General features: G+C 41.8%; 1 protein-coding gene across 5 annotated transcripts in view; it reads left to right on the top strand.

Annotated features, from left to right (window-relative positions):
* Nucleotides 1-23,564, top strand: part of ST8SIA5 (ST8 alpha-N-acetyl-neuraminide alpha-2,8-sialyltransferase 5) — a 68,143-nt gene extending 44,579 nt beyond the window's left edge. For all 5 annotated transcript variants that reach the window (XM_027885617.1, XM_027885583.1, XM_027885601.1 and 2 more), the window contains 6 exons: nt 3,932-4,024; nt 6,343-6,429; nt 9,594-9,738; nt 12,099-12,211; nt 15,616-15,708; nt 16,774-23,564. In XM_027885617.1, the coding sequence (XP_027741418.1) occupies nt 3,932-4,024; nt 6,343-6,429; nt 9,594-9,738; nt 12,099-12,211; nt 15,616-15,708; nt 16,774-17,236 (994 nt within the window). In that variant the 3' untranslated portion in view covers nt 17,237-23,564. The remainder of the gene's footprint in view (nt 1-3,931; nt 4,025-6,342; nt 6,430-9,593; nt 9,739-12,098; nt 12,212-15,615; nt 15,709-16,773) is intronic.
* Nucleotides 23,565-26,010: the final 2,446 nt, after the last annotated feature.

The following is a 26,010-nucleotide window of genomic DNA, read 5'->3' as shown; positions in this document are numbered from 1 at the left end:
GATCAAAGCAGCTGCAGCCCAACTGCAGATGATCAAAGACCCAAGAGTTAGCTGGTGTGCTGAGAAACCAAATGTGTCCCTCACTAGCGAGCTCAGTGGGCTGCTCAGCTGGAAGCGAGGTTGCAGTGGGGGACACAAAGGTTAGAAAAGAAGAAAGTCTCAGTCAAAAATGGAAAATTACAGGGTGAATAGCATCTCATTTCTAGGCACTCAGTTCTGAGAGTCACAAAAAACCCAGCCCCTCAGAGAACCTGCAGGATTTGATCCTGGAAAAGTGTTGTAGATTTGAAAGCTGCAATTGAGGTGAGTGCACACAGAGCACTGAGTGGTGTGCAGTGTCCACTACACACTGGTGCCCTGAGAAAGGACAATCCTACATGGAACTGTGCTGTTTGGTGTGATTCATTTGTAGTTGTGCTCTCTGCTGCAAAGAACCATGAATTCTTGCACTGGCTTTCCTGTAGACTTGCGACCTTTGAGGCATAAAAGTTATTCATATTTCATCAGGGGAAGCAAAGCCAATGAAGGGAGAAGACATTCTTGTGGTGACATCAGCTCTGTTTTATGGATAATAAAACTTGACCGTCATTCTTGTAAAGCTGAAACACAGACCTTTTCCATAGCAAAAGGAGTAAGTAGTGTAGTCAGGTTTGTCACTTGTCACTAATCAAGAGCATAAATCAAAATAAACTGAACTGCACCCTTGCTTCTTAGCTGGAGATCAGACCGAGGAGGATGATGGGGAGGACAGTTTCCATTTGGGCTAATTAAGCTTTCTGACAGGCAAATGCATCTTCCTTCACAGGGAACTACATGTTTTAGAGTGGGAGTTAATAGGCAGAAGGAGCTCTCAGAGCCCAGAGAGTGGGTGAGACTGATGCTTCCTGTGGGAAAGCATGGGGGCCTGGTCTCCAAACACTCCCAGCAGGACAGACCCTGGCAAGAGGAGGAGTCGGGTTTAAAGGACATCTCTGGGGGTTGAGGGAACCTGTGTTCCCTGTGCTAGAGGCTGGTGTTGTGTATTCCAGGGAAGTACAGCATGAAGCACTTCTGTGGGAAGAGGTTGGCCAGTGCTCCAGGGAACTGCCTCTGCTAATTTGACTCGGTGTCTGTAGCAGGAGAGGAATTGCTGCGAAGCAAATGCATAGCATGAACACTCCTGGGAGAAAGAGAGGAACTTTTTTTTTTTTTTTTTCTTCCTCTTTAGTTTATTGACCAGATACTGCCTTGAAAAAATCCTTAATGCTGTTGCAGCATCATTAATGCTTCCAACCTCAGTGCTGCAGCATCAGCAGCACTAAGACTGAGGAGTGACTGGCGGCCTGCTTCAGTGTGGTTCAGGGCTTATGAAGGACAGCCCAGATGATGATTGTTCAGTGGCTTGGGCACACACTGGGTTAGTTTCAGTCGAGCTCATCCCGTGGCCAGCAGCATCTTCTCCCCTCTCAGTGCAGAATGACACGGCCATCGGTGTCCCCTGCCTTATCCCCAGGAGGGACGTGTCCCATCCACAGTGTGTCACCCAGCCCCTTCCTCATACCCTCCCTCTGCACTTCCACGAGGTGCCAAATGGTGAATTCAACACTCCCAGTGGCTCTGCTGGGGAATCTGGAGCTATGGTGAGAGTTGTAGGACAGTCCTGTGCTCTCTGAAGCTGTAGGCTGATGGAATACCCCTACTACAAATGCAGTGCTGCCGCATGGATTGATCCCCCTTCAGATCCAGAAGTGGTTTATTTTTTTACCCAGTCCTTTCCTCTCTATCCTTCTGCCACTTTGGTAACATGTCCTTTTTCATTTCTATTTTCGGTTTGTGGTTCGTGTAAACAGGCAACGATCAAAGGGAACGGCTGGGACACAGGAAATTTCATCTCCATTTCATAAAACGACATCTTTGACTCCAGTGCCACAGGCTGAAGCCAGCTCTGAGCTGCTGTGGTGCTCCCACGTGACAGCATGTGCTGCTTGAGATCTGAGCTGCCGTTCTCCAACTTAGCAGCAGAGCCAGAAGTGCACAGGAGAGATAAAAATACATGTTAATCTAGATTTTTGCTGCTCTTATCTGTCCTGAGGCACACACAAGGTACTGAAATCCAGTGTTAGGTGACAGCAAAGGGTGAGACTGATAGAGATTGCTATCCCCCCTACGTCTTAAGAAGCAGCAGTGGTGTGTAACAGTGCTGAGTGTTGTGTGGGGGTGTATCCTGCCTCCAGCGACTGTGTAGAACATGCACATTTAGGGTCCCAGCCTTGCCTGACTCAAAGAACCAAAGTAAAGGATTGATAAAGCAAAAGACAGTTAAAAAAAAAAAAAAAAAAAAAAAGAGCAAGAAATCCTATGATGCTGTCTAAGGAGAGATATTTTGGTTTAGTTTGGGAAAGTTACCTGGAGCACATGCACACAGGGCTTTGGCCTCGTGCTGGCAGGCGAGCTCTCAGTCTAATTTCATCTGAAGCAGCTTTCCAAGTGCACAGGTTTCTCAGCTCCATCCCAACAAGACAAGCACTGCAGGAGCTGTGCCAGTGCAGTGGATTTCAGCTGCTCCCCAGTAAATGTTCCGTGCCCAGGTGAACGACTGAGTTGAAAGGAGAGCCCAAGCCTCTCGGTGAGGGCCCAGGTGAAGATTCCTGTTGGATCTCCCTTCAGCAGGCTGAGGAAGCCTTTTCACAGAGTTTAAAATATTTAAATATACAATTTCATCTACAAAACTCATAAAAATTTTTTTTTTGCCTTGAAGTCTAGGAAAACACATTTCCAAGTACCCATATTTTTTAAAGATCGATGAGCTATTGTTCTTTTTTTTTTTTTTTTTTCCCTGACAGTAATCAGTTTACTTCTTTATTAGGAATTTATTTTTCTCCTTCTGTTACCTTTTAAAAATGGGCTTCCTCCTTGCATTCTGAAGGTTTGTGCCCCTCACTGGATCACAGAAATGCTTGGTTGGGGATTTGGCAAAGCTGAGGTAGTGAAAACCACAGGGAGAGGTGAAGGAGACTCTTCCTAAAGCAGCATTTGACAGGATAGAAACGTTCCCAGTTACCAGCAGATTGCTCTGAGAGGCAATTGGACTTCTTCCAGTCACACACTATAGTCCCTTTCTCCTTTCTGTGGGTTTCTCTTTTCCTTGCTTTATCACATTGATTTCTGGATTAACTTGAAGGGCAAAATTCAGAAGCTGTTTGATTTTAGATGCCTCTGGCCTTTGGAGGCCCTGTTGGAGACACCTGGACAGTCTTTCTACAGTTCCCCATGGAGTTGTGAGTGCTTAGCACTTCTCCAGAACAGATTGATTTTAGATCCCCGAAAATTCCAATATTAACTGTAAAGGTGAACTACTGAGGAAACTAACAAGGCTTTTTCACAGGCATAACTGAACACATGTGTTTGGGTCAAACACAAATTTTGATGTAATTTTACAATGACACAACCCCAAAATATTGCATTTCCAGTGATGGCTTAAGTAAAGCTCTTCCAGGAACCTTGTATTTTTATTTCTTATTGAAAATTCAAAAGATAGTTTGGACTTATGGCCTCATGAATTCCCAAATTTTCTAGGATTGCTCTAGCCTTGTTCATAATACCTTTTTCTCCTGGTCATCTTCTCTTGTTTCTTACTTGTCCCCTTAAACTGCTGCATGGGTATGTGCAGGTCTTAGGAATTAGGTTCATTAATCCAGACTTCTAATGATACGTGGTAAAACTGATACAGAGCTTGGATTAAACCCTAAATCTTGTTTGCTTTTTCAATACAGACTCATTGAATTCCCTGAGGGTTCTCCTGCGAAGGAATAACCTGCCCACGAGACAGGCAGAGTAGTCTCAGCTTAGGCAAAAATCATAAAGGACAACACTCAGCAAAACCCTTTTGATGTGTAAGACAAGTATTCTAGCCTAAGCCTTACTTATGGTATCTTCTCTTATTCTTCTTCAGGTATTTTGAGTTTTATGAAGGGCCTTTGGAATACAACTCTACCAAATGCCTGGAGTTACGGCAGGACATCATTGAGGTGAAGGTTCTGTCAATGTGAGTATGAACCAAAGCTTGCTGAAAAGGTTACTTTTCAAGCAGGATATGATAAATGATAACTTACAATGACATTGTCAGAAGATGCAAGTCCCAGGAGATCCCATCAACAGGGATCTCAGCAGGGATTCCTGAGATTCTCTTGCATGTGCAAGCAGTATTTGAATCTGACCTGAGGTCCATTTGAAAAAAAAAAAAGGGAGGCATTTCCCCCACATTGAGGCATTTTGGTCGGACCCAGTATTACTGTTCCGAGTTAAATACAGTGTTTATAATGTCACATTTCCAGTAGCTGAAGAATAAGAACAGCCAGACTGACTCACAGCAAGTGTCTCTCTAGCTCAAGGCTCTATCATTGGCAGTGGCCAGCAGTGAAGGCTAAGAAAGGAAGCAAGAAGGTCATCCCTTCCTGATAATAAATAGTGGCATGGGGGCTTGTAGAGTGGTAGGTGGAGTCCAGACTGCAGTAATCAGAGTGGACAATAGACTTCTCTATTAATTTGTTTAGACATTTTCTGAGACCGTTTGTATTTTTGACCTCCCCAAGCAGCAGGGAGTTTCACAACTTAATAAACCTCAGAAGAAAGGAAAATGTCACTCGAGAAACAGCAAAAAGCATGTAATTTGTGCTTTGTGGTCCTACAAGGACATCAGGAAATTAATGAGATGTGTCTGTGAAGCCACAGTGATGGAATTGGGGAAAAAAAAAAAAAAGTGAGTTTGCCAGTGGAACTTACTGGAACATAACATTCAATAGTCGAGGCTTCAAAAAATACAGTTTGTTGCTCCAGGTCTGTATGATTTTGGGCATGTCTCCCTCACTGGCTTTGTGCACAGAAAAATGTAGGTTATGTCCTTGCCTTCTGTGTTTGGTACTGGATGAAGGATACACAAGTAACACACTTTGCACTGCTTGCTGACTTGCAGTGCTTAAAAATAAATGGAAGGGGTGAGAACGTCACACCTCTGCCAATGTTCTGCTGAAGATGGGGAGTTTTGAATTGCTTCTTTTCTACTTTTTTTTTTTTTTTTTTTTTTTTTTTTTTTTTTTTTTTTTTTTTTTTTTTTTTTTTTTTTTTTTTTTTTTTTTTTTTTTTTTTTTTTTTTTTTTTTTTTTTTTTTTTTTTTTTTTTTTCACATGCTGATCAGAGGGTACAGATAGCTGCTCATTTTTCTTCATCTTATCCAAGGGCCCAAGGCAGGTAGCGGGCTCCTGTTCAGATGATTTATCCTTACTTCTACAGTAGGTGCCATTTGACATTTAAACTCTTTTACTATGCTGGGCTCTACTGATGTTCTTGCTTCTAATGTGCTACATTTCCAGAGTCAGACCTTATGGTAATGGAAGATTTCCAAGTTAATGTGCTCTGGTGGGCTACAGAAAGTACAATATGACCTAATTCCTTCCTGAACTTCCACAGCCTGGGAAACCCTAAGTTCTACTCACTCTAAATATATAATTATCTTAAAAGTCTTTGCTTTATTCAAACATTCTAAGCCCTCAAGCCTGAAGAGAACTAATTAAGACTTACCAATCTAGCAGAAATCACAGGCTTCCAAATTTCTTTAGCAAGATTATGCAGTTGCTCCCTCCCTCTAGATATTTGCAAGGCCTTCTTTATCTCTGTTGTCTAAATACAGCAGACTTTAAGGAGTGCTGCAACTGGTGATATCACCAAAAAATATCTTGTATCAGCCTAGTAGAAACAGGAGTCTCATTTTCTAATGTGACTGCAGGTATATTGATTAAGAGAGGAAGAGGGAGACATCCTTATGCAAAGAGCTTTTCACATCCTCTTACCATCACGGATGCTTTATCCCTACATGTGCGCTCTTGCAGTTCAGAAAACAAGTTTACCTACAGTGCCATGCTGTAAGATCTCATGGATTAAGTTAACCTCTCCAAAATGCAGCCATAGTTGGCCTAATGTATCCTCATTTCCAGTACCCCCTCCTGGGCCCTTCTGAGAAGCGCAGTTTTCCCCCCCAACCCCAGCCCAGTTGCCAGACCCTCATTGGCTTCCCAGCAGATTTTGGTAGAGTATACGGTTCTTGCTCAGTTTTGCATTTATTTATCCTGAAGAAATGGAGAAAGCCTACCAAGGAACAGAAATCACTCCCAAACATCAGTACCAGTTGTAATGTGGCTTAGAGAGTCCATGTCTAAGCAGAAAAACGAATAAAAATGACTCATTTTGTACAAGCTAGGCTGACTGGTCAAAAGCCAACAGCATGGTACCCTGCCTGCAGCTGTTTCAGGAAAAGAAGTCCTTCTAATAAGCTGATTTTTTAATTTTTCTTTTCATTTTATCTTTCAGGGTGAAACAAACAGAATTGTTCGACAGATGGAAGAGCCTACAGATGTGCAAATGGGAGATGAATGTCACAGAAGCCAATTTATTCAAGTAAGAATGGTCCACATTAGTGAGACTGAGTAAAATATATTTAAGTTTGAGTTTAGCTTCCTGTAGAGAGACCAGACCTTCAAATGGATAACAAGAGTAACCATTAAAACACTAGCTCTTGGCGTGCTGTCCCTTTGAATAAATATGGATCTTTTTTCGACTTTTAAAATCTCAACAGCAAGCTAAAAGGATGCTTTTCTGTCATTTGGAAGAGTCTTGAAGGAAAGGAAAGGAATTTGGTAGGGGAAAGACTAGGGTAGACATAGGATGGAGACAAGTCTTAAAGGTTGCACCTAATATGCCAACCCAAGTCTCTGGTCATCTGGAATAGTAGAATTATTGACACTCCAAATGTGGCCTACAAAATATTAAAATTGGTCTTCGTCTGTGGTGCTTCAGGTATTGTCATACCTTGTTTATGACTTCCTTTTGTTTTTTTTTTTTTTAATTGGTTTCTCAGCTATTACTCACAGGCTGTCTACATATTCTTTCTGGTCTCCCAAAGTGTCTCAGTTTGTTTCTATAGTACTGTGTATTCCTTCCTGTGAATTTGTTTTTGCTGAAGGTCCTCCGTGATCCTCTCAAGATACAGCTTTTCAAATTGGTCTAGTGAGGGAAATAGCAGAAAGGAGCCAAAACAATTTTTGAATGTTGTACATTGATATATTCAAGTGCCATATTTGAGTAGGTTTAGACAAAACACATTATTTCAGAGTGAGTGTTGCAGAGACTGGTTAAGTCTGTAACCCACTGGTACAATTCAGAGCTGTTGTTTAGAATAAGGCCCCCAGCTTTATCCCAAATTCTTTTTCATGATTCCAGGAAATAGCTGTAAGGAGTTAATGAGAGAATGTGAGAATACATGTGCTGAGTTAGTCACTGACATCTTTAAAAATAACATTGCTAGTCCCAGGTACACAGCAGGTTTTCTGGTGCGATCTGCACTCATACATTTTTTAGGGATGTTTTACTGTATTTTTTTTCTGGAAATTACTTGGTGTGGGCAATTGTCAGAGCCTGTTTTGAAGAGAGGAGCCATTCAGGATTACAGCTCATTACCTTAAAGGTAGTTTGGAGTAAGGGAATAATGATTGTTCCCAGAGTGCAAGGAGCACACTAAGGTACGAGGCCAATGCAGAGGCGGGAGCAATGACAAAGGACTATCTAAAGAACACCAGGACAGGAGGAGCATCAGTCTGTCTTGGGCCATCAACACCAGCATATTAAACAAATGTGCATCCTCCCTGTGCAATTGAGAGAAAAAAAGAGAATTGATTTTGAGAAGAGAAAAAGAGGAGAGACTGATGTATCACTGCGTCAGAAACTCACACTGGCACCCAGGTGTAACCTAACCCTTGTGAGCTGGTTCCAGGAACAACCACCACACTAGTCATGAAAAAAAAAAAAAAAGTTCAAAGTCTATTTCATTTTTGTGCATTGAGACAGAAACTTTAGCGTGTGAGTGTGTGGGGGAACTGCAGTCTCTTAAATCCAGACCAAAGTCTCTGAGTGTGGAGGTTGACTAGTAGGAGGCTGAAAGGTATAACAACACTGAGCTATGGGATTTTGAACTTTGCCAGTTCTGGACCATCTGGTGAGATGGGAAGAATCCAACAGAAGTTAAATGGTAGCTACTTAAGCAGCAGGGAGGGAGGAAGCACAAAAATCACACTAGTGTTTATATCTGAAGACTAGGGAAAGTAATTTCATTGAGACTCATCCTCCATCAGATGTCAGACATTTACATTAAGGAACGTGACTCTGGAAAACCAACTGGACATTAAGGAGCAACATCTCTTTCCATTCCTTAATGCAGAGCAAATGAAGAGTTTTTTTCGCATCCCAAATATCACAACTTAATTCCAATACTTGCTTGTAATTATTTAGTAATTTTGTTGTTAGAGATTATTCACTGACTTATTCAGTCTCATTTGCTGCCTTGATCTGATCATCATATTGTGTCACTCCACATGAGTCAAGTACATAACAAACAGTAATTGGACATCACTGAAATGTTTGCATAATTCTGCATTTGCTTTCTGGTGCTTGTAATAAAACCCATAAAGGAGACTGGGTTATTTTTTCAACTCACAATGAGGCCACACACCCTAGAGGCAAGGTATTTAATCTAGGTTATTTGAGAGCCATTTGGCTTTGCCTTCATGTTTGTGCATTTGCCATGACATGTATTTTTCATTAAAAGTACAAAATGCATTGACTGGGAGATAAACTGTCTCTGGAATAAGAGGGAGCTGAAGTCAGGGCTTTCAGTTCCACCAGTAATAGAAGAAAAGCATTCAGGGAAAGATGGGAGTTAAGAAATGAAACCCTATTTGGAAACCTGCTTTTCCTATTTAAATTTCATAGGAAAAGCGGTAAAGGGCTCAGAGCTGAAAGTTTTTTCTCTAATGTCATATTTCCCATTTTTGGGATTTCATACACTTCTTGTTTGCATCAGAATACCTGCCACTGTGTCCCAGGGACACAGAAAATTTTGGCCATTTGTCTGAGGTTTTGCAATCACAGCCATGACCAAATTTGCCTGGCACTCGCCCACCCACCTGTCAGAGCCACACCATCTTCCTGGTGAACGTATGTTGGGCCAAAGGCAAAACTAAGACCTTTAAAAGCTTTTTTTCTTTTGCACTCAAAATGCGTTGTGCCTCACAGTAGTCTGGTAAGTGGGGCAGTGCCCTTAGGTATTGCTGTGTTTCAGTACCTGCCCTGCCAAACATCCACATCCCCAGACGAACTCTTTAGCCCCTACATTTCCTGCCCAGTGATGAAAGCATAATTTGGAAAATGTGGAAGACCTCTAAAGCAGAGAGGGCCTGATTCTTTAAGGTGGTGTCCCCAGGATACTGGGGGCAGAAGCTCAGCTTTAGGTAGTGGAGCAGGGCAGAATTTCCACATGTATTTCCCACAGCCTAGAAAAGACAGGTACAGGTGTCTCATTTATTCTTCTTCTTTTTTTTTTTTTTTTTTTTTTTCCCTCCTCCATAATTTTCTCAATCAAGGAAAATTTCACCAAATCCAAAATTTTCTGAAGGAAAATCCAGCTAAGCACCATTTTACCCCATTTACTTTTAAGGAGTGAGAGCAATTGCAATCTTATATCATGCCTTCAACTCCTTGATCTTATTTCTCTCTTTCTCATTTCACAGGTCTACTTTGTCGAGGTGTTGCAATGCCCCTGCCTTTCTGTTCACCACGCAGAAAAACACTCCCCTGGGAACTAAACTGAAATATGAAGTGGACACTAGTGGAATCTTCCATATCAACCAAGAAATCTTCAAAATGTTTCCAAAGGTGCCTTCTACCCATTTGCAGAATCAACTTCGCTATACTTGCTGCATTAGACACTATCCTAAGGCCAAGCATTTAGCAGCTGACTGGCGTTTCTACAAACTCCACTGCTTATACTTTGTATATGTTTCTTTCTTATACAATATTTCAGTTGATTATCCTATTTTTTTAGGGGTCATCTGCAATATATACAATTTCCTGCACAGTATTGCTGACCTAGGAGCAAAATAGGTCACTACTGAAGTGACTTAAGAAAGCTGAATAAAAAGACACTCACTGATCAGAACCTTTCAGAGTACAATATTCATGTATAATAAATCCACCATTTGGGGTAGGCCCACATTTCTTTTTGGCATGATTATTTTATAATTCATATTCAAAAAGACTGACTATTTTTAAGCCTGTTTCCGTTTGCAGATTATCCGTGGACAGGCTGCGCAATTTTTAAATATATTATTTAAAAACATAAATAATAAATTATAAAATATAAAATATAAAGGGATTACTCAAAATATTTTCAGCGAGTAATCCCTGACCTCAGGGCCATTCAAGGTTATAAGCAGTGGGCAATTCCCACTGCACGTAGTGACTGATGCGCAGGAATGGTCTTATGTGGCTGCTGATTTACCCCAGGCACACCTCATCAATTTACAGTGGCATATTTGGAGGGGATAAATGAAATCACACAAACATTCAGGTTAAGTACTTAGATTTGTGCCGTTGAACTTGCCCTTCAGGGTCTAACCACTTCTAATCCATTTGCTTCCCGAGCGCTGCTGAGAGGTAGGGTGGTGCTGTTACCTAAACGTGCTCATGGGGGACTGGGGAAAGGCTCAGACCCAGAAAAGCACTTTGGCATCTGGAGACACGCAAGAAATGGGCAGATCTAAGTCCAGGAGTATTATCCTCAAAACCCTGTCTGATTAGGCAGATGATTGCATGGAGGACTAAACGCCTACAAGAGTGTGCTATAGCTGCTGTTGTGTTTAGCCAGGTGGGATTGAGGATGCTTTGAAGGCTTTATCACACACCAAAATGCCTTTGGGGTTCACTGGGCAGCACCTATGTGGCCAAAGCCATCCCACTGCATCAGAGCAGGGCTGCAGGGTGGCAAATGTAGATGACACAGGGCTGAAAACACAGAAGCAACACTGGAAAGGCAAGAGCCTTGTGCTGAGCACAGACACCTGGCTTCTGATTTCCCTTTCAGAGCTGCCGAGGCATTCTGTGTTAAGAGATTGCTGCACAAAGCACCGACAGCTCCATATTTCCTCCCTGCCAGACAGCTGCTGCTTTTCTCAGACAGGTGTAACTGCATGCCCTTTTGCCTCATGGCTTATGAATGCCGTGGAAAAAGATCCTGGAAATAATCACCCAGAAATGTCAAGCCACCATTGCCTCCCTCTGCAGTTCGCGGTAATGAAATTATTGATAAAATATGTATGTACCAAAACCAGCACTCTCATGCTTATATAAGCACATCTCTCTACATATTCATAAGGTGTAGCGAGGCGAGGCTCTGCGTCACAGCCCTCTCACCCTAGCCCAGCCTGCTCCCAGGATGTGATTTTTCACTCTCTCTGGCTTCAGCAGCAGCTGCATGTCTGTGTGTGAGGACAGAATTTTGCCCAAAGGTTACAGAAAGATGAGGGATGCTCCTACATGAGTCCAAGGAAGTGTCTGACCGAAGGCTACAGTGCTGTTAATACAAGTCCTAATTATTAAACATGAATACTATTAGTACAATTTGCGGTAGTAAGCACTAAAATTCGGGCAATTTTCTGATAAATGGCTGTAGTACACTGTCTGACTTGAACTTCTTGGGTTTTCCTGGCTGCTCTGGAACTCTGTGTGCAGACTTCCCAAAAGCAGAACACAGAGTCTGAGGAGCAAGAAGTTTGCTCAGAAGGCAAGAAGGCAGCTCAGAAAAAAATACCTGGGCCTCACTAATTCATGGTTCCTGCCCTCATGTGGAGATCAAAAAGGGAAACCAAAAGTGCCTAAAAGTACTCCTTCCACTATTCAGTTTGGGAAGAAAGGAAGTTGGTGGGGTTTTTTTTTCTTTGTTTTGTTTTGTTTTGTTTTGTTTTGTTTTTTTAATCTGAGTTAGTGGCCCATGCTGTCTTGAGCCACATAGCAAACAATCCCATCCGTTCACCCTACAGCACGGGATCACTGCACCCCAGAACCAGTGCCAGCATCCCGTGATCGATGCACCTGCAGCAAGGTGCCCCTCCCACAAAAAAAAAAAAAAAAAAAAAAAAAAAAAAAAAAAAAAAAAAAAAAAAAAAAAAAAGTAGAAAAGAGATTTGTTGCCCCCGTGTTTTGTGCTGTTTAACCGTTTCCTTGCTGTGCTGTTGCAGGACATGCCGTACCACCGCTCCCAGTTTAAGAGGTGCGCAGTGGTTGGGAACGGAGGAATTCTGAAGAACAGCAGGTGTGGCCGGGAGATTGACAGTGCAGACTTCGTGTTTCGGTAACCACCACTGCTCCATCTTTCTTTTTTTTTTTTTTTCTTTCCTTGCCTGTTCTAATGACAAATAAAGCAATTCAAAGCTATTCTTTCTCACGTGGAAACAGGGGATTTGCTAAATTGGCTGTATCAAGCCTGCTTCTGGCACAAAAAGCCATGTTTCAAAAAAAACCCCAACCAAACAAAAAAACAATAAAGCATCTCACTGTATAATACTTATTTAGAAATTACGCTTTGAGGAATTTTTTTCTCCCTAACTCTGTGGGGTTAATCACTGACTTGCTGAGAAAGTCTGATGTCCTTCTTCAGGATGCCCCCTGTCACTCAGGCCATGGATTTATCTTTCCATGGACATTAGCCTGTGAGCAGTGTCCTGTGAACCTGGCCACAGTTTTCTGGGGCAGATCTGAAACAGAGGCACAATCTCTATTGCTTGGTCAGATGTTAATAGCTATCAGCTCACGTGCCTCAGAAGTGTGTTTCTGAACTGGTGCAGAGCTCAGGTGCTGGATAACAGGAGTTACAGTAATCAATAATCAGTCCAGGGTGTGCAGAGACAGGGGAATAACTTCGAAGGTTGAGTGTCTTCATAACGTGGAGTTGTCCAGGTTTTGCATAAACTGGGATGTCCCACGACTGCTAGTCCTGGATAATGGAGCCTAGCAGCAGTTTTATAATCCTTGATATATATGAGAAAGATTTTTTATTTATTTTTTTTAAATTATTATTCATATGCATGACTAATCCCTCTCTAAATCCTGTTAAGCTCTTTGCCTGGGTCATGGCATATGACCGCTAGCTCACAGATTCGCGACCTGTTCTGGGGAGAGGAAAAATCTCTTTATTTTTGTTGGCCTATTTTCTGATTTTGGGTATGTTGTTGTCAGTTTGGAATAACTGTGCATGAAACAGTTCATTTCTCTGACTTCATATGAGAAAAAACGAGGTCAGATTTTGGCTCACTGAAGTCTTAATTTAATTTAACATCATATTAGTTATAAAATTTTGCAGGTCCTACTTTCAGTATTCATTGTTTTCAGACCTTCGTGTTTGCCCCATTCCAACTTTACAGAAAATTATTGTCTTAATTTCTGATGGAAAAAAAAAGTCTGTGGAAGAGTCCAAGCTTCACATAATTTGCTTCTTAAAAGCCTAGTGTACCCCAGACACATTAAATAATTATTGTAGATTCCCTGGTGTTGTGTTGGATCACAGCTATGAGTATATCAGAAAGGAGCAGTGCATGCATCCGGAGAGGGCGAGTTTTTAAGCTGAAGCAGAAAAATGGACATCCAAAAAACCTCCTTGTTTACTTTTAAGGACTTCTAGTGAAGGTCCCTTTTTTCACCACTGTGTTACTCTTCCTTGAACTGCACCGAAACTGATACAAAATAAGAGCGGATGATTACAGAGCTTAGAAATTGGGTTGTATTTGTTAACAGTAATTAATTAAATAGAGGTTTAGGTAGAACTGAAATGTGAATAAATACATCACTACTAGTGCAAAAGAAATCCCTGGTTCACTATCTATCTCCAAAACACGTGGATTATGCACAAAGGTGTGCCAGTGTTTTAAAACTCAAGGTCTGCTGACATCAGTTTTATAGTAAAGGGTTGGGTCTGGACACATCTGCTTTCCAGGCATCAGTCCCCCAAACTATCAGGAATCATCACCTTGGATCACCAGTGAAATAATTCTTAAAAGTATTTCACATGCAGCATGACTTACATCAAACATTACCTTCAGGACACCTTTTTCTGGGGAAATCTTTTCTTGTCGGGAAGCTTGTGGCCATCAGGATGCAACCCAGATTGTTCTATGAAGTAAATTCCAAGAGCAATCAATTACAGTATAATAGAATATATAAAATACACACAAGAATCGCAGTTACCAGTAGTTATTGTCTATCTCCATCTACTGGCCAGAGCAGAGCTCTGTGAGGAAACACTGGGTGCGTTTAGAGATGGGACTGCTCTCTTTGCAGGGGTGAATTTTTCGAGTGTTATGAAAAAAAAGTACAGTTTACGCAGACTTTATCATTTTTGTAAGGAATAATCAACAAATTCAGTCATTGTTAGTCCTGGTGGGAGTTTACTGTTAAAAAATATTGAAGCTGATTATTTGAAAACCCTTTTCAAATGGTCACAGTGCCCAGTGCTAGGCAGAACTGGGGATGATGGAGGACTTGAGAAGAATGTTGCATGACCTAGCTGGAAATAACATTACCTCTGAGAAAGATAGCTAAAAAAAATTCTCTGACCTGATAAGAGGGGACTCTCTGGAAGGCAGATGTGAACCTCTTGAGTCTCAGAAGGATTTTGAAGGATTTTTGTGCTTGCCCTCTCCCTTTGACTGAGAAATCATCCTGACAGCTGAACTGTGAAAGCACTAAGCATCTCTTACCCTAAATACCTTCACAGCCATGATCTGTTCAGCCTTGATCTTCAGAAGTATGGAGAACTTTGGGAATTAGGCACAGCAGTATTTTTGAGATGTAGGGATCTTTACTGTGATGGCTTTTATTGAGGCCTGTAGCTCACTTCAGAAAGTTTTCAAAATGTCAGTAAGTGCCTCACACTAGTTTAAACTGTGTGTAAAACTAATTGTCAGGCCACATTTGTTGTCTCTGAAGCTTTTTTTTTTTTTTTTCAGCTGTGTTTCCTGTGGAAGTGAAGCCTGTGTGATAGATCGTGTGTGCGTGTTTCAGTAACATCAGCATCTCTTGAGGGGTGCTCTAAATTTTGTGGGATGATGTATCTAGGACAAGGCCAAGGTGAATGGAGGCTAGGCAAAGTCAGGGTTTGCAAATCTTCACAAGTTTGATCCCAATAGGTTTGATGTCCCATGGTGAATCTGTATAGTGAGAATTCCTGCTATTCCACTGCGCTGGGAGGTGCTCATAAACGGAAAAAGAAGTGAAGTAGATAGTTTTGGATTAATTAGGACTGGATTGATTTGTCTCTTGTGGAGCATTTCCCCTAAATTCTCTTGGGTATAAACCAAAGCATGTTAAAGGTGATGTTATAGTTTATTAATTATTGAAAACATCTCAGCTATTGCTGAGCAAGCCTTTGATTTTACAGGCTGATTGGCCTTGGGGCTTCAACCCATTTCTCATCCTAAAATGCTAGAGTAAATAGGTAATCTGCTATTAAGGAAGCAAAATGAGCATTGGCTACATCTGCCAAAAGGGATCATCTTTCAGAAGCTGTGCCTTCACACAGCCCTCAAGAACTTTTTACTTTACTGCACAGTTTGGGCATCAACAGGTTCTGATACAATTTTAAATTCTCAGTCTATTTCTAGATTTGCTGCTTGGCAGAAATGCTGAAGTCAATTCTATTTTCTAGTCCTGAAAAGGTTCAAGGAACTTTTTAAGTGTCTTACTATTTTCTTTCCTTTACAGATGCAATTTGCCTCCTATATCTGAGAAATACTTCATGGATGTTGGGGTAAAGACAGATGTCGTGACTGTCAATCCCAGTATAATCACGGAGAGGTTGTTTCTGCTTTTCATATTTTCATCTCTTTTGCTTTTCCCAAATCTATCTTTCACTTAATATTAACTGTTAAGGATAGTTTTTTTTCCCAAATATTACTTTAAACTGACACTATGAATCATACATTTAACTCTGAATTGAATTTATTCAGTTTATGGAATAACTAACGACTTGTAGAAATGTGTTAAACACTTAAACCTGCACTTTGATGATAGGAAAGGGAAGGTGGTGAGCTAAAATTAAAACAAAAGAGGCATCCTTTCCATGGAAGCCTTATGCCTTGCTTGCAAGCCCCAGGCAAACATCTTAGAAACGTTCAGGGTGGAATAAACTAGATTATAGAATCTTAAATTAAATTTAGCAACTTAAATTATAGAATCAGAGTTGTTAAGGTTGAAAAAGACTTAAAAGATCATAAAGTAAATAAAGCAACACACATTGTCACACGTTTTAAAGAAATGCCAGTTAAAGTTTGTGGCCAGGACTGACTGGGTGATTTCAACTTCAAATTTGTTAATAACCCATTGCAACCTTGCTGACAGGTTTGGGGCCATGGGGCTAATTACTGCTTTTCTTCCTTGTCAGGGAACGTGTTTCTTTTCTCAAGCAACATAAAATTAGTTGTTTGATTTGGGATTTCTTTAAAATGTTAAAATCAGACATCTTAGACATTTGCTAGCTTTGGTGTTTGCTAGCTTTGGTGTTTTTATACAGCTCTGCACTGCCTAGTGCACTATCCAGCTGTTTCACACCTTGGAAAAATGACATGTGACTAATAATAAAATGAGAAGTGAGACATGCTCAGAAATGTCTGCAAGCTTTTCCTGATGTTTAATGAATTCAGAGCCAAAATAGAGCACAAGATTAAATTTTTCATCCCCTGAATTTTCGCCCCGCATTTCACACTGATGCCGTAGCTACAAATTTAAAACATATCCCCCCTGATAACCAAAACATCACTTCGATTATCTCTGCAACCGAAAAAAACACCGCAGCAAAAGCGTGTTGGAGGGTTTGGCTTTGTGCTGGGTGCTGACTGACTGACTGACTCTTCCACCCTTCAGGTTCCACAAGCTGGAGAAGTGGAGGAAGCCCTTCTACGACGTGCTGCAGGTGTACGAGAACGCGTCCGTGCTGCTGCCGGCCTTCTACAACACCCGCAACACGGACGTGTCCATCCGGGTCAAATACGTCCTGGACGACTTCGAGTCCCAGCAGGCTGTTTATTACTTCCACCCCCAGTATCTCATCAACGTCTCGCGCTACTGGCTCGGCCAAGGGGTGCGGGCCAAGCGGGTCAGCACCGGGCTGATCCTGGTGACTGCGGCCCTGGAGCTCTGCGAAGAGGTCCACCTCTTCGGCTTCTGGGCCTTCCCCATGAACCCCTCAGGGATTTTTATAACTCACCACTACTACGACAACGTGAAGCCTCGCCCCGGCTTCCACGCCATGCCCTCGGAAATATTCAATTTCCTCCACATGCACAGCAAGGGGATCCTGCGGGTTCACACGGGGACCTGCAGCTGACAGGGATGCTGGAGAAGCGTAACGGGAACTCGATGCCTGTGTATGGTGTAGGAGGTTTTATCGCACGTGGAGATTATGCAATAATTGTTTGATATAAATTTCCTCAAGGCATTGCATCCCATAGGATCTAGGATACCAGCATCTTTCCTGCTAGCAGAGTTGGGTCCGCAACAGTGTAGGAGGAGCAAAGCTCCTGTGCCCCCGGGGTACACACTGCCCTGGAAAGCAGGTCAGATAAGAAGCACATTTCCAATAGATTTAGGGATAAACAGAGCACATTAATATATTTATCATCTCACTATCAAGAAAAGCACCAAACTTTTGAGGAAAATCAGTGGTGGGGAATTTCAGCGTAGACTGTAAGACTTTACATAGGTTTCTGAATCGAGTACCTTGGGGCATTGCCAGGTTTTATTGAGAGCACTGCTCTCTGGCATCTAGGTTTTTGAAAATACTCTTTAGCATTATAGCTTAATGGGGATATATAACTTAAGATCTTTGTTCTGTATTGTCACAAAGTGTTGTTCAAAAATAGCAGATAGATGTATTAGGAATAAACAAATCACTTTACGCATTTTTTTCAGCCGGGATAGAACAGAATGTTAAACTCCCATTCGCAGCAACAGGTGACTGTGTGAATCATGTTGTGATAATTGTTTTAGAGTTTCTTTCTTCTTCCTTCTTGCGTCATACATTTCTGTTCTCCTATGCTTGATCGTGTTTTCTTTCTCCTTGTCTGTGATTCTTTCCTTCTAGTTATCCCATGGGCAAGGTGTGTACTTCCTCCTGTAGAGACCATCTCAGCTTCAGATTGGAGTCCCTGTTGAAGAAACTTCACACTCCTGCAAGGTTTTCTCAGGCTGAATAGCAAGGAGATTACACAGTTATATTTTAAAAATTGACTTTTTGGTTGAAGTATCACAGTACATGATAGAAAAAACCCCATTTCCTCACTGATTTTTATTAAGGACTTTGTAAGAGTGTCTGAATGTTGATTCACTGTTGGGCAGGTAGAGTTAACACTTTCAGGTATCTGTAATAAGTAATGTCAGGAAATGAAGTTAAAATACAGAGAAGATATTTTGTGGCTTAGATTATGATGCTTATTTTAAAATTATGCATCTCAAGATGTCAGATGTCTTAACATGGCATTTCTGTATGTTGAGAATGTTACTAGGATAGCAAAAGGGCTGGTGTGTTCTTTAAATGTTGTCAGTGTAGCTCTGTCAGTTATGCCAAGCTTAATTTTTCTGCTGCAGCTGAATAGGCAAAATCCCGATGCAGAAAAGGTGCTACAGGCTGATGATGTTTATTTTGCTGTAGTACACTGCTGGTTTATGCCTTTTCACACTGGTGTGGTTGCACACAAACAGGAAGGTGAGGTTTGCTGCTTCACATGTGCGGGCATAGTTAAATGAACAGAGTTTCCCTGTCTTAGTTCTTAGTCTGAAGCACCTGGGCTGTTGTCCGGTGCCTTGTCCTGTCTGAAGTAGATTTCAAGATATTTGATCTTGAAGGATTTGAAGTTTAAAGTTCTGTACGAGGGATACTTTATTTTGTTGTTGTTGTTTTGGTGTGGGGGGAGAGGGTTTAAATCCAAATCTGGACTTGGATTTTGTAACACATGAATGCACAAAGCTTATTTTAAAAGCACCCTGTGCCATGCTGAGACTTGTGAAACTTGCTCACACCACAGATAAAAATGATCACAAAGGAAGCGAAAGCTGATGGTCTCCATTTCAAACGTCCCTACTGGTCAGCAGTGACCTGGATGGTATGTGAGAGTGAATTAAATTAGCTTTATACTACACTCCAGAGGTCTGATTACCTTAAAAGCGACTCATATCCTTGGCCAAGGTGTCAGAACTCACTTGAGAAACACCAGCCAGGGGTGGGTGAAGGACCAGTGCTTAAGCTTTATATATTTGTGTTGTTGTGGTTTTGATCTCAGAGTCACACTGTGTGCCAGTGAGCACCCCCTGTATGGTCTATCTGCGAAGCAGGCAGCATACTAATGAACCTGTGGGTGAAGCGTTTCCCTTGGTTTCACATGCAAAAGAGACCACTGTCTTCTCTCTGTGTTTTGTGAATTCCGTGTGCAAAGGGCTTTGACAATGAAGTGCTGTAATGAAAGTGCTATTTAGAGAGCAATGACACCCTTCGGGTTGGCCGTCTCGCTGTGCATTAAGCTTTATGACAACACTAATGACACTGAAGCTGGCACCTAGAGCCCTTACTCCTCATTCTGCCTGAGTTTGGGACTGGTAGTGACTTCAGGATTGCTTTGCTGCTGCTGCTCTGCTAAGGCTACCTTCTCTAGTAAGGGATTTTTTTCTTTACTGAAAGTGATCGAAGCGAACAAAATCAACCGAAAGGAGTCTGGTACGTTTCAAAAGATACTCCAAAAAAGATGGAAAAGCACTTGAGAAGCACCCGTGTGTTGACAGAAATGGTGCAAATTCCTCTTTTTGGTTGCAGAAGTCCTTTTGGACAGACAAAAGGATAAGCCAAACTTGTATTTACAGTTCATCTGTAATTACAGGGTCACAGACATTTCCTTTCCCTTGTTTGTTTCATATAAATGAGAAATGTAAATTCACTGTAATAAGTGCGGTTTTACTGTGTTTAGACTTTGATTGCTTATAAATCTATAGCTACTATATTTTTTTAATGATTTTGAGAAGTGTGTGCAGGATACTCGCACGTATGCACCAAAGGCCCAGTCTTGCCACATTTATCTGTAAAGAGCTCCCACCCAAATGGGTGGGTTATTTTATTTGTGTAGGGACTGCAGAAACAGGCCCAGACATGTCTGTGAAGGTGTACATAGGTGTATTGTTAGCTAGAAGGAGTGATTGGCAAGTGAGCGAGATAATTAAAGAAATATATATAAAATAGTCCTTGAGATGAAAAGCATGTTGCAACATGTTTCCTTTCTGATTCATTATTCAGGTGTTGCTAAAATAAAGTGATTGCAAAACTATGGCATTTGTCAGAAATGCCGCCTGCAGAAGGGCTTCTGCAGAAAGAAGGACCCTCCTTGTTTTCTGCCTTCATTCTTTTGTGTGCTGAGTGTAAGAAAATACTCTTTGACATCAGTGATTTGTCTGAGTTTGAGGAGATTTTGTTTTCCCTTCCCCCGTGTGGTCAAAGCTCCAAATGTCCAATCTTAACCTTCGAACAAGGGGATACCTGAGTGATAAGAAGTGACTGTCAGGTGTGTTTGCTGCAAGTAAAGGACATGTACAGAATTGTCATGCTTTCCCACAGAAAAGGCTTCAAGCCCCAGAGAAATCCCCCATACAAAAGCCTGATCTGTCCAGGAAGAAAGTCTGTCAGCTGTCTGGTACCACATCCCGAGCTCAGGCTGTAATCCCAGCTCTGTTGACAAGGCTATGAAATCTGAGACAGGGAGGGAGGAAATATGATAGTTTAATCCCCAGCTCCTCGTATTATTTAGGAGAATCTCATAAGAAGTTCCTGAGATTTGCACACACTGGCAATGCAAATCCAGTTGGGAAAACATTGCTAGGATTGCTTTGACTTTATTGTCAGGTCAACAGAGGAAGCTTATGGATCTGCCAGTGCTTTCATCAAAGCAAAGGAAGTATTTAGTCAGAATAGTTTAGCTGATTGCTTTTGATTTATGAAATCCAGCTTTGCTGTTGGACAGAATGGATTCAATGGTGATAGGGCCATTATAATATTTTAGCATATTTTCTGTGATTGCAACAGGGTTGTCAAAGCCAGCTCATGAATTGCAAAGAGAGAGCCATGCCATGGCAGCTCTTCCTGCTGGGATCTTGGGGAGGAGAGACACCATGGGGAGCAGGTCCCTGGTAAACTGGAAAACCAACGTGAAGGGAATATAGGAGATTGCAAGCACAACTCTGGTCCAGAGCCTTTAGTGCTCTGGAATAACGTGGAATGTGGAATACCAAAGCAGAGATGATAGATGAAGCTTCACAGTTTGCAGCAACCAGGAGTAGCTTCTCCAGTCCCCCAAAAAATCTGCCCCCATGCAGGCTTGACTGATGATAAATTAAAGGTGATATTCACTCAAGATGGTCAGACGCAGGAAATGGAAGGAAACCGGTTCTAAGAATAGTCCACTCTGTGGGGGTTTGGTGAATCAGGAGAAATGTTGCTCAGACCTTGGAGGCAAAAATGCTGGTAGTGACGCAGCTGCGTGGGTGGACTGCCCGTGCTCAGCTCTCCCTGGCAGCAAGGAGAAGTCTCTGGTTCGTGTCTGAGGGAAACTGAGGTGGATAAACACTGAGACGTGGCACGGCAGGGAATCTGTCCTTCTTAATCCTCTCAGGATTGTCCACTTGTCCACCTGGGTGGTGGAGAGCTCTGGAATGGGCGTTTGGGTGTGCTTTCATGAGTATATGAAGAAGGAAAGAGTAAAATTCAGCAATCCCTGAAGGGCCAAACTGCCTGTGAAATTCTGGAGTGAGCTGAGGTTTTGGGGAATAAAGAGATCAGTGTTTATGTGTAGGTCCTTTTCTGAAATCTAGCAAAGTGCGTGGAAATTTTGGTGTACTCCAGGAACAGGTCCTAATCATGGGTAGGAAGAGCAGCCTCTTGTTTCTTACTCACTTGACTTCAGATACATTTTTTTTATTATTATATTTTAGATATGGTGCAGTAGCAATACCATGTTTTTAATGTGCATAAAGAACAAGCTTATCTGGAAGCAGAAGTGTTGTGACTGTCACTCTCCCTTCCAGATTTCATCAATTCATCTTTTCAAGCTCATCTATGCAAAGCACTTCATCGTGGTAGTGTAAATTGCTGTATGAAATCACACATGAGCCCTCTGTACCTGACTGTATGTATGTGAATCACAGGCCTGAAGAAAAGAGGTTTTTTTTTTTCTGCTTGCTTTAATATACCAGCATGGAATTCATCAGTAATATGAATGTGTTCAAGGAAGAATGCAGCCTGTTCCCTTTGAAGCCAGCACAACATTTGGATTTGGCTTCAGTAGAAAGAGAAATCAGGTCTTCAATGTTTGCAAGTCAAGCCAACAACCTGCTTCTCCCCAAAACCCCTCAAAGACTACTATCATTTTATGTCTTATTATCACCCTGTCTAATGTGGGTGAGGCTGCTGGGCATCCCTGTGTTGTCCACGTGGTATTTGAAACAACAACCAAAAAAAATTGTATTCAATTGAAAATTTTACTTAAGTGCTTTTTTAAAAATAAATGTAAGGGAAATCCAAATGAACGCCAGGGGTTAGGGTGAGGGAGCCTGGGTCCCAGGCTGTCAGCACCTCCAGTGCTCCCCCAAAGCCCTGAGCATCCTACAAACATGAGAAATGAGGGACTGGGACGCAGTGGGAAGCTAAAGAAGGACAAATCTGCCTCAGCACTTCAAGGGTTGAAAGATGTAAATACATTACTGACGTGTCTGACTTTCTATTTAGAAGCCATAAATGTTCCCAGTGTTTGATCTTCGGGTAAGTTGACGTATGTTTTTAACTGTACTAATCACTGTAAAATGTGTTAGCATGTAAAGCAGTGACAAACTAAGCCAGAAAAATGTTTTGGATGGTTTTCAAGATGTCTGCTCTACCTGAAACTGTCTGAGGGACCAAGACACTGAAGTATCTCCAGTGGTCCAAGCGGCTTGTGAGGACTCTGGTTATTCCCCGTTTTAGCACTGTGGAGCAAGCAGAATTGAGTTAATCCCTATTTGTTAACCTTGTGTTGGCCAAGTGATACACACTTACGTGTGCATTAGAGCCTGTCCCCTTAAAGACAAGGAAAACTTGTCCTGCTCTGTCTGGGGCAGGATGTGATGATTTTCGCTCCATTTCTTGGCCCTCCTTGTTGTCATCTACGAGGGCCCTGATCAAACCTCTGCACCCAGCCCATGTAAATCATATTAAACTGCTGCTGCCCATTGAATATGTCCCTGGTTTTCACCTCACTAAAAACAAATCCTCAATTCAGGAATACTGGAGTAAAACTTCGTGTCTTCGTGCTGGGGGAGCTTGGGTTATGACAAAAATAAAGCTGTTTCATGTTTCCTGTTTCTGTAAGGGTGGTGACAGAGAGGGTGGAGAAACCCATGCAGAGCCATGTTGGTTTCATGCCAATGTTAATCCATTGACTCACCTTTCTGTTGTCTAACCTACACCCTGTAACTTTTGCTTATTATTGTTTCTGTGGCTGTACTATGGTTGTAATAGAAAGCCTATCAATTGCTGTAAGCCATAACTAGAACAGTAATCAGGGTATTTTTGTTTTTTTCGGTCTGTGTCACTGTGTTTGAAAGACGATTTAATTCTATTGAATAAACAAACCACTTTAACATTTTTCTGTGAGAGGAAATCTTTGGGCCCCTTGTTGTGCATTCAGTCTAATCTTGTATTTTCTGCTGTTCCCTGTCACTGAACAGGGTAAGAGCTGGAAGCTCAGTTGATAGAAATGGGTTCATAAAAGTGGAGAACACCACTGTGGAATTATATGATGACACAGCATCGTTTAGAAATATGTATTAGTATATTTAAGGTTATAAAGTGAAACTTATTGAAAATTTGGTATTTTGAGCACTGAACATTCAATGCATATTCTGGATTGTTGCCTATAGAATATATAGGCACAGTAAGGTAATTTTTTACTGAAAGTAGCGATCTGTGCACAGACAACCTTTGAAAAGCTTCTGCAGTCCCACGGATTTGCCTACTTATGCCTTCCTAACAGCTCTGTCCCTTACAGTCCTCATCCTTCCTATAAAATCATCTTCCTTGGATCTGGTCTGTCTTAGTGAGCCTGAGTCTTACAAACTTCCATTTTCATCAGTATTCTCAGAGAATAAAAACATAAATGTAAAAATATTTGTGGTAATACAGAACAGCAGATGAAACAACCATCTATTTTTTGAAATTGGGTATTTTCCCAATTGGCATTCTATTGTTCCTAGATTATAAGCTGAAATGGGGGTAGGTAATAGAAATAATACAATCTGGATATTAGTGCTGGTGCAAGGAAAATGTAAATGACTTTGAAGATGCAGAGCTGTAGTGAATGCTGGAGGAATCAGTTCTCATTCCTGCTGACATTAAAACTGATGGATGTACTTCCTTCCCCCAGCTGCTTGTGATTATTGTTAGTGATTATTCAATCAAGGAAAGGAAACATGTGGAGAGGGAAAAATGAATAGACAAATTGACACTGGATGATATAATTTCTGTCTATCACATTGCAAATTGCTCGACTAAGCAAGCAATCAGAGAATGGTTCATTTCCTAAAGCCTCCAGCATCCATCATTTTCCTTAGTGGCATTTGCAGCCTTGGCTCTGAGAAAGTCTCAATAAAAAGCTGCAGCGAATTACAGAGATGCTTCACCACAGTCTGACAGGGCCCAGAAGTGGGCACTTAGGGAAAGAGCAGAAGAAATAGGGGAAATAATAAATGGCCCTTCTGCTGGTATTCCCTCAAAACGGTATTGCCAGCTTGTATTTCTGGCCTTGGCAATGCTATGTGGTACTGAGTGTCAGATTCCAGCTCTGTGTTCACGATGAAGTGATTCCTTTTGCTTTTGTGAGCTCCCAAGGGCACACAGAAAGGTGTCTTTGGATTGTGCAACCTGCCAGTTTGAGCCAGGGTTAGATATTATTGCTCTCCCAGCTCAGGCATCTCAGCCCCTCTCGGAATGAAAGCTTTATGTATCTCTATTTATCTTCTGCTTTACTTTTTTTGTTTGTTTGTTTTTCCCTATCTCTTCTAACCCAAACCTTCTCCTGCTGTTGAAGTGTTAGCAGAATTTTATCACCTAGTTGTTTTCTTGCTCTGTGGTTTCAGTCATCTTTTAGTCATCCTGGTGAGTCTGGCTAAAGGCATAAAGCATTTAAATCCATTAAGAAACATCACTCTTTTTTTCTACACCTGAAAACTATTGAGGTAGCAAGTTCAGGGAGAATGAGTTTTTTGGTAAAGGTGGGATGTAGAAGCTTGGTGTCTCTGTAGACCTCAGGGACAACAACATAACCTCTGTGTTGGGGGTCCTTGCTGTGTGATATCTAGTCCTGCAGGGGAGGGACAAGGGACTCTTAGAATCCCACTGACTTCCAGGTATGTCTTTTGAGACCTACAGACATGATGATACATTATGGGTCTTCCAGATGCAAGGTGTGCTGCTGGGTCAGCAGGGTTAACTGTTCTGACAGAGCACGACAAAATTCATCAACAAAAATGAGCTTTCTGCCAATATTACTGCACCTTTAGAAACAATAAGGGCTAAAATCCACTGTTTTTCTTTCTCAGGGTGTCATTTGCTTATTTCTGGGGAGGAGTAGATCTTGTCAGCTGTACTGACAACCAGGACCATCCCGCTGTCGGTTTTTAGCAGCCCTTTCTTGCCTTGCTGGGCTTGGAGTCCAATTTTGCAAAGTGAAGCTCATCCTTCTCCCAAGTAAAGTTCATCCTTCTCCCATACAAGGTGAACGAAATGCTGTGGAGATATCTGAGCTGATGCCTGGAGCTTCAGCGTTTTCATCTCACTCTCTGTTTGCTCAGCAGCACCTGATGGAGCTGTGGGCTGCAGTCAGGTCAGGCAGGCAAATGGCTCTCAGACAGTGGAAGTTAATCTTGGCTACAGCCATGTTTCTAAGCATGCTGTTTCCCTTGAGAAGTGCTGAGTTACTGATAATTTTGCAAATAATTTGCCATCTTTGCTGCTCAATCTGGAAGCTGCCAGGCGATAAAACAAAAGTCCCCAGTGCCCTGCTCTTTGGATGTTTCCATGAGCATGTGGCACAG

This window comes from Empidonax traillii, unplaced genomic scaffold (genome assembly GCF_003031625.1).
Source record: "Empidonax traillii isolate 1590-97213 ecotype Southwest subspecies unplaced genomic scaffold, ASM303162v1 scaffold10:size5872457, whole genome shotgun sequence".
NCBI classification, from domain to species: Eukaryota; Metazoa; Chordata; class Aves; order Passeriformes; family Tyrannidae; genus Empidonax; species Empidonax traillii.
The sequence above is the reverse complement of the archived record's forward strand: the minus strand, read 5'-3'. Positions and strand labels throughout refer to the sequence as shown.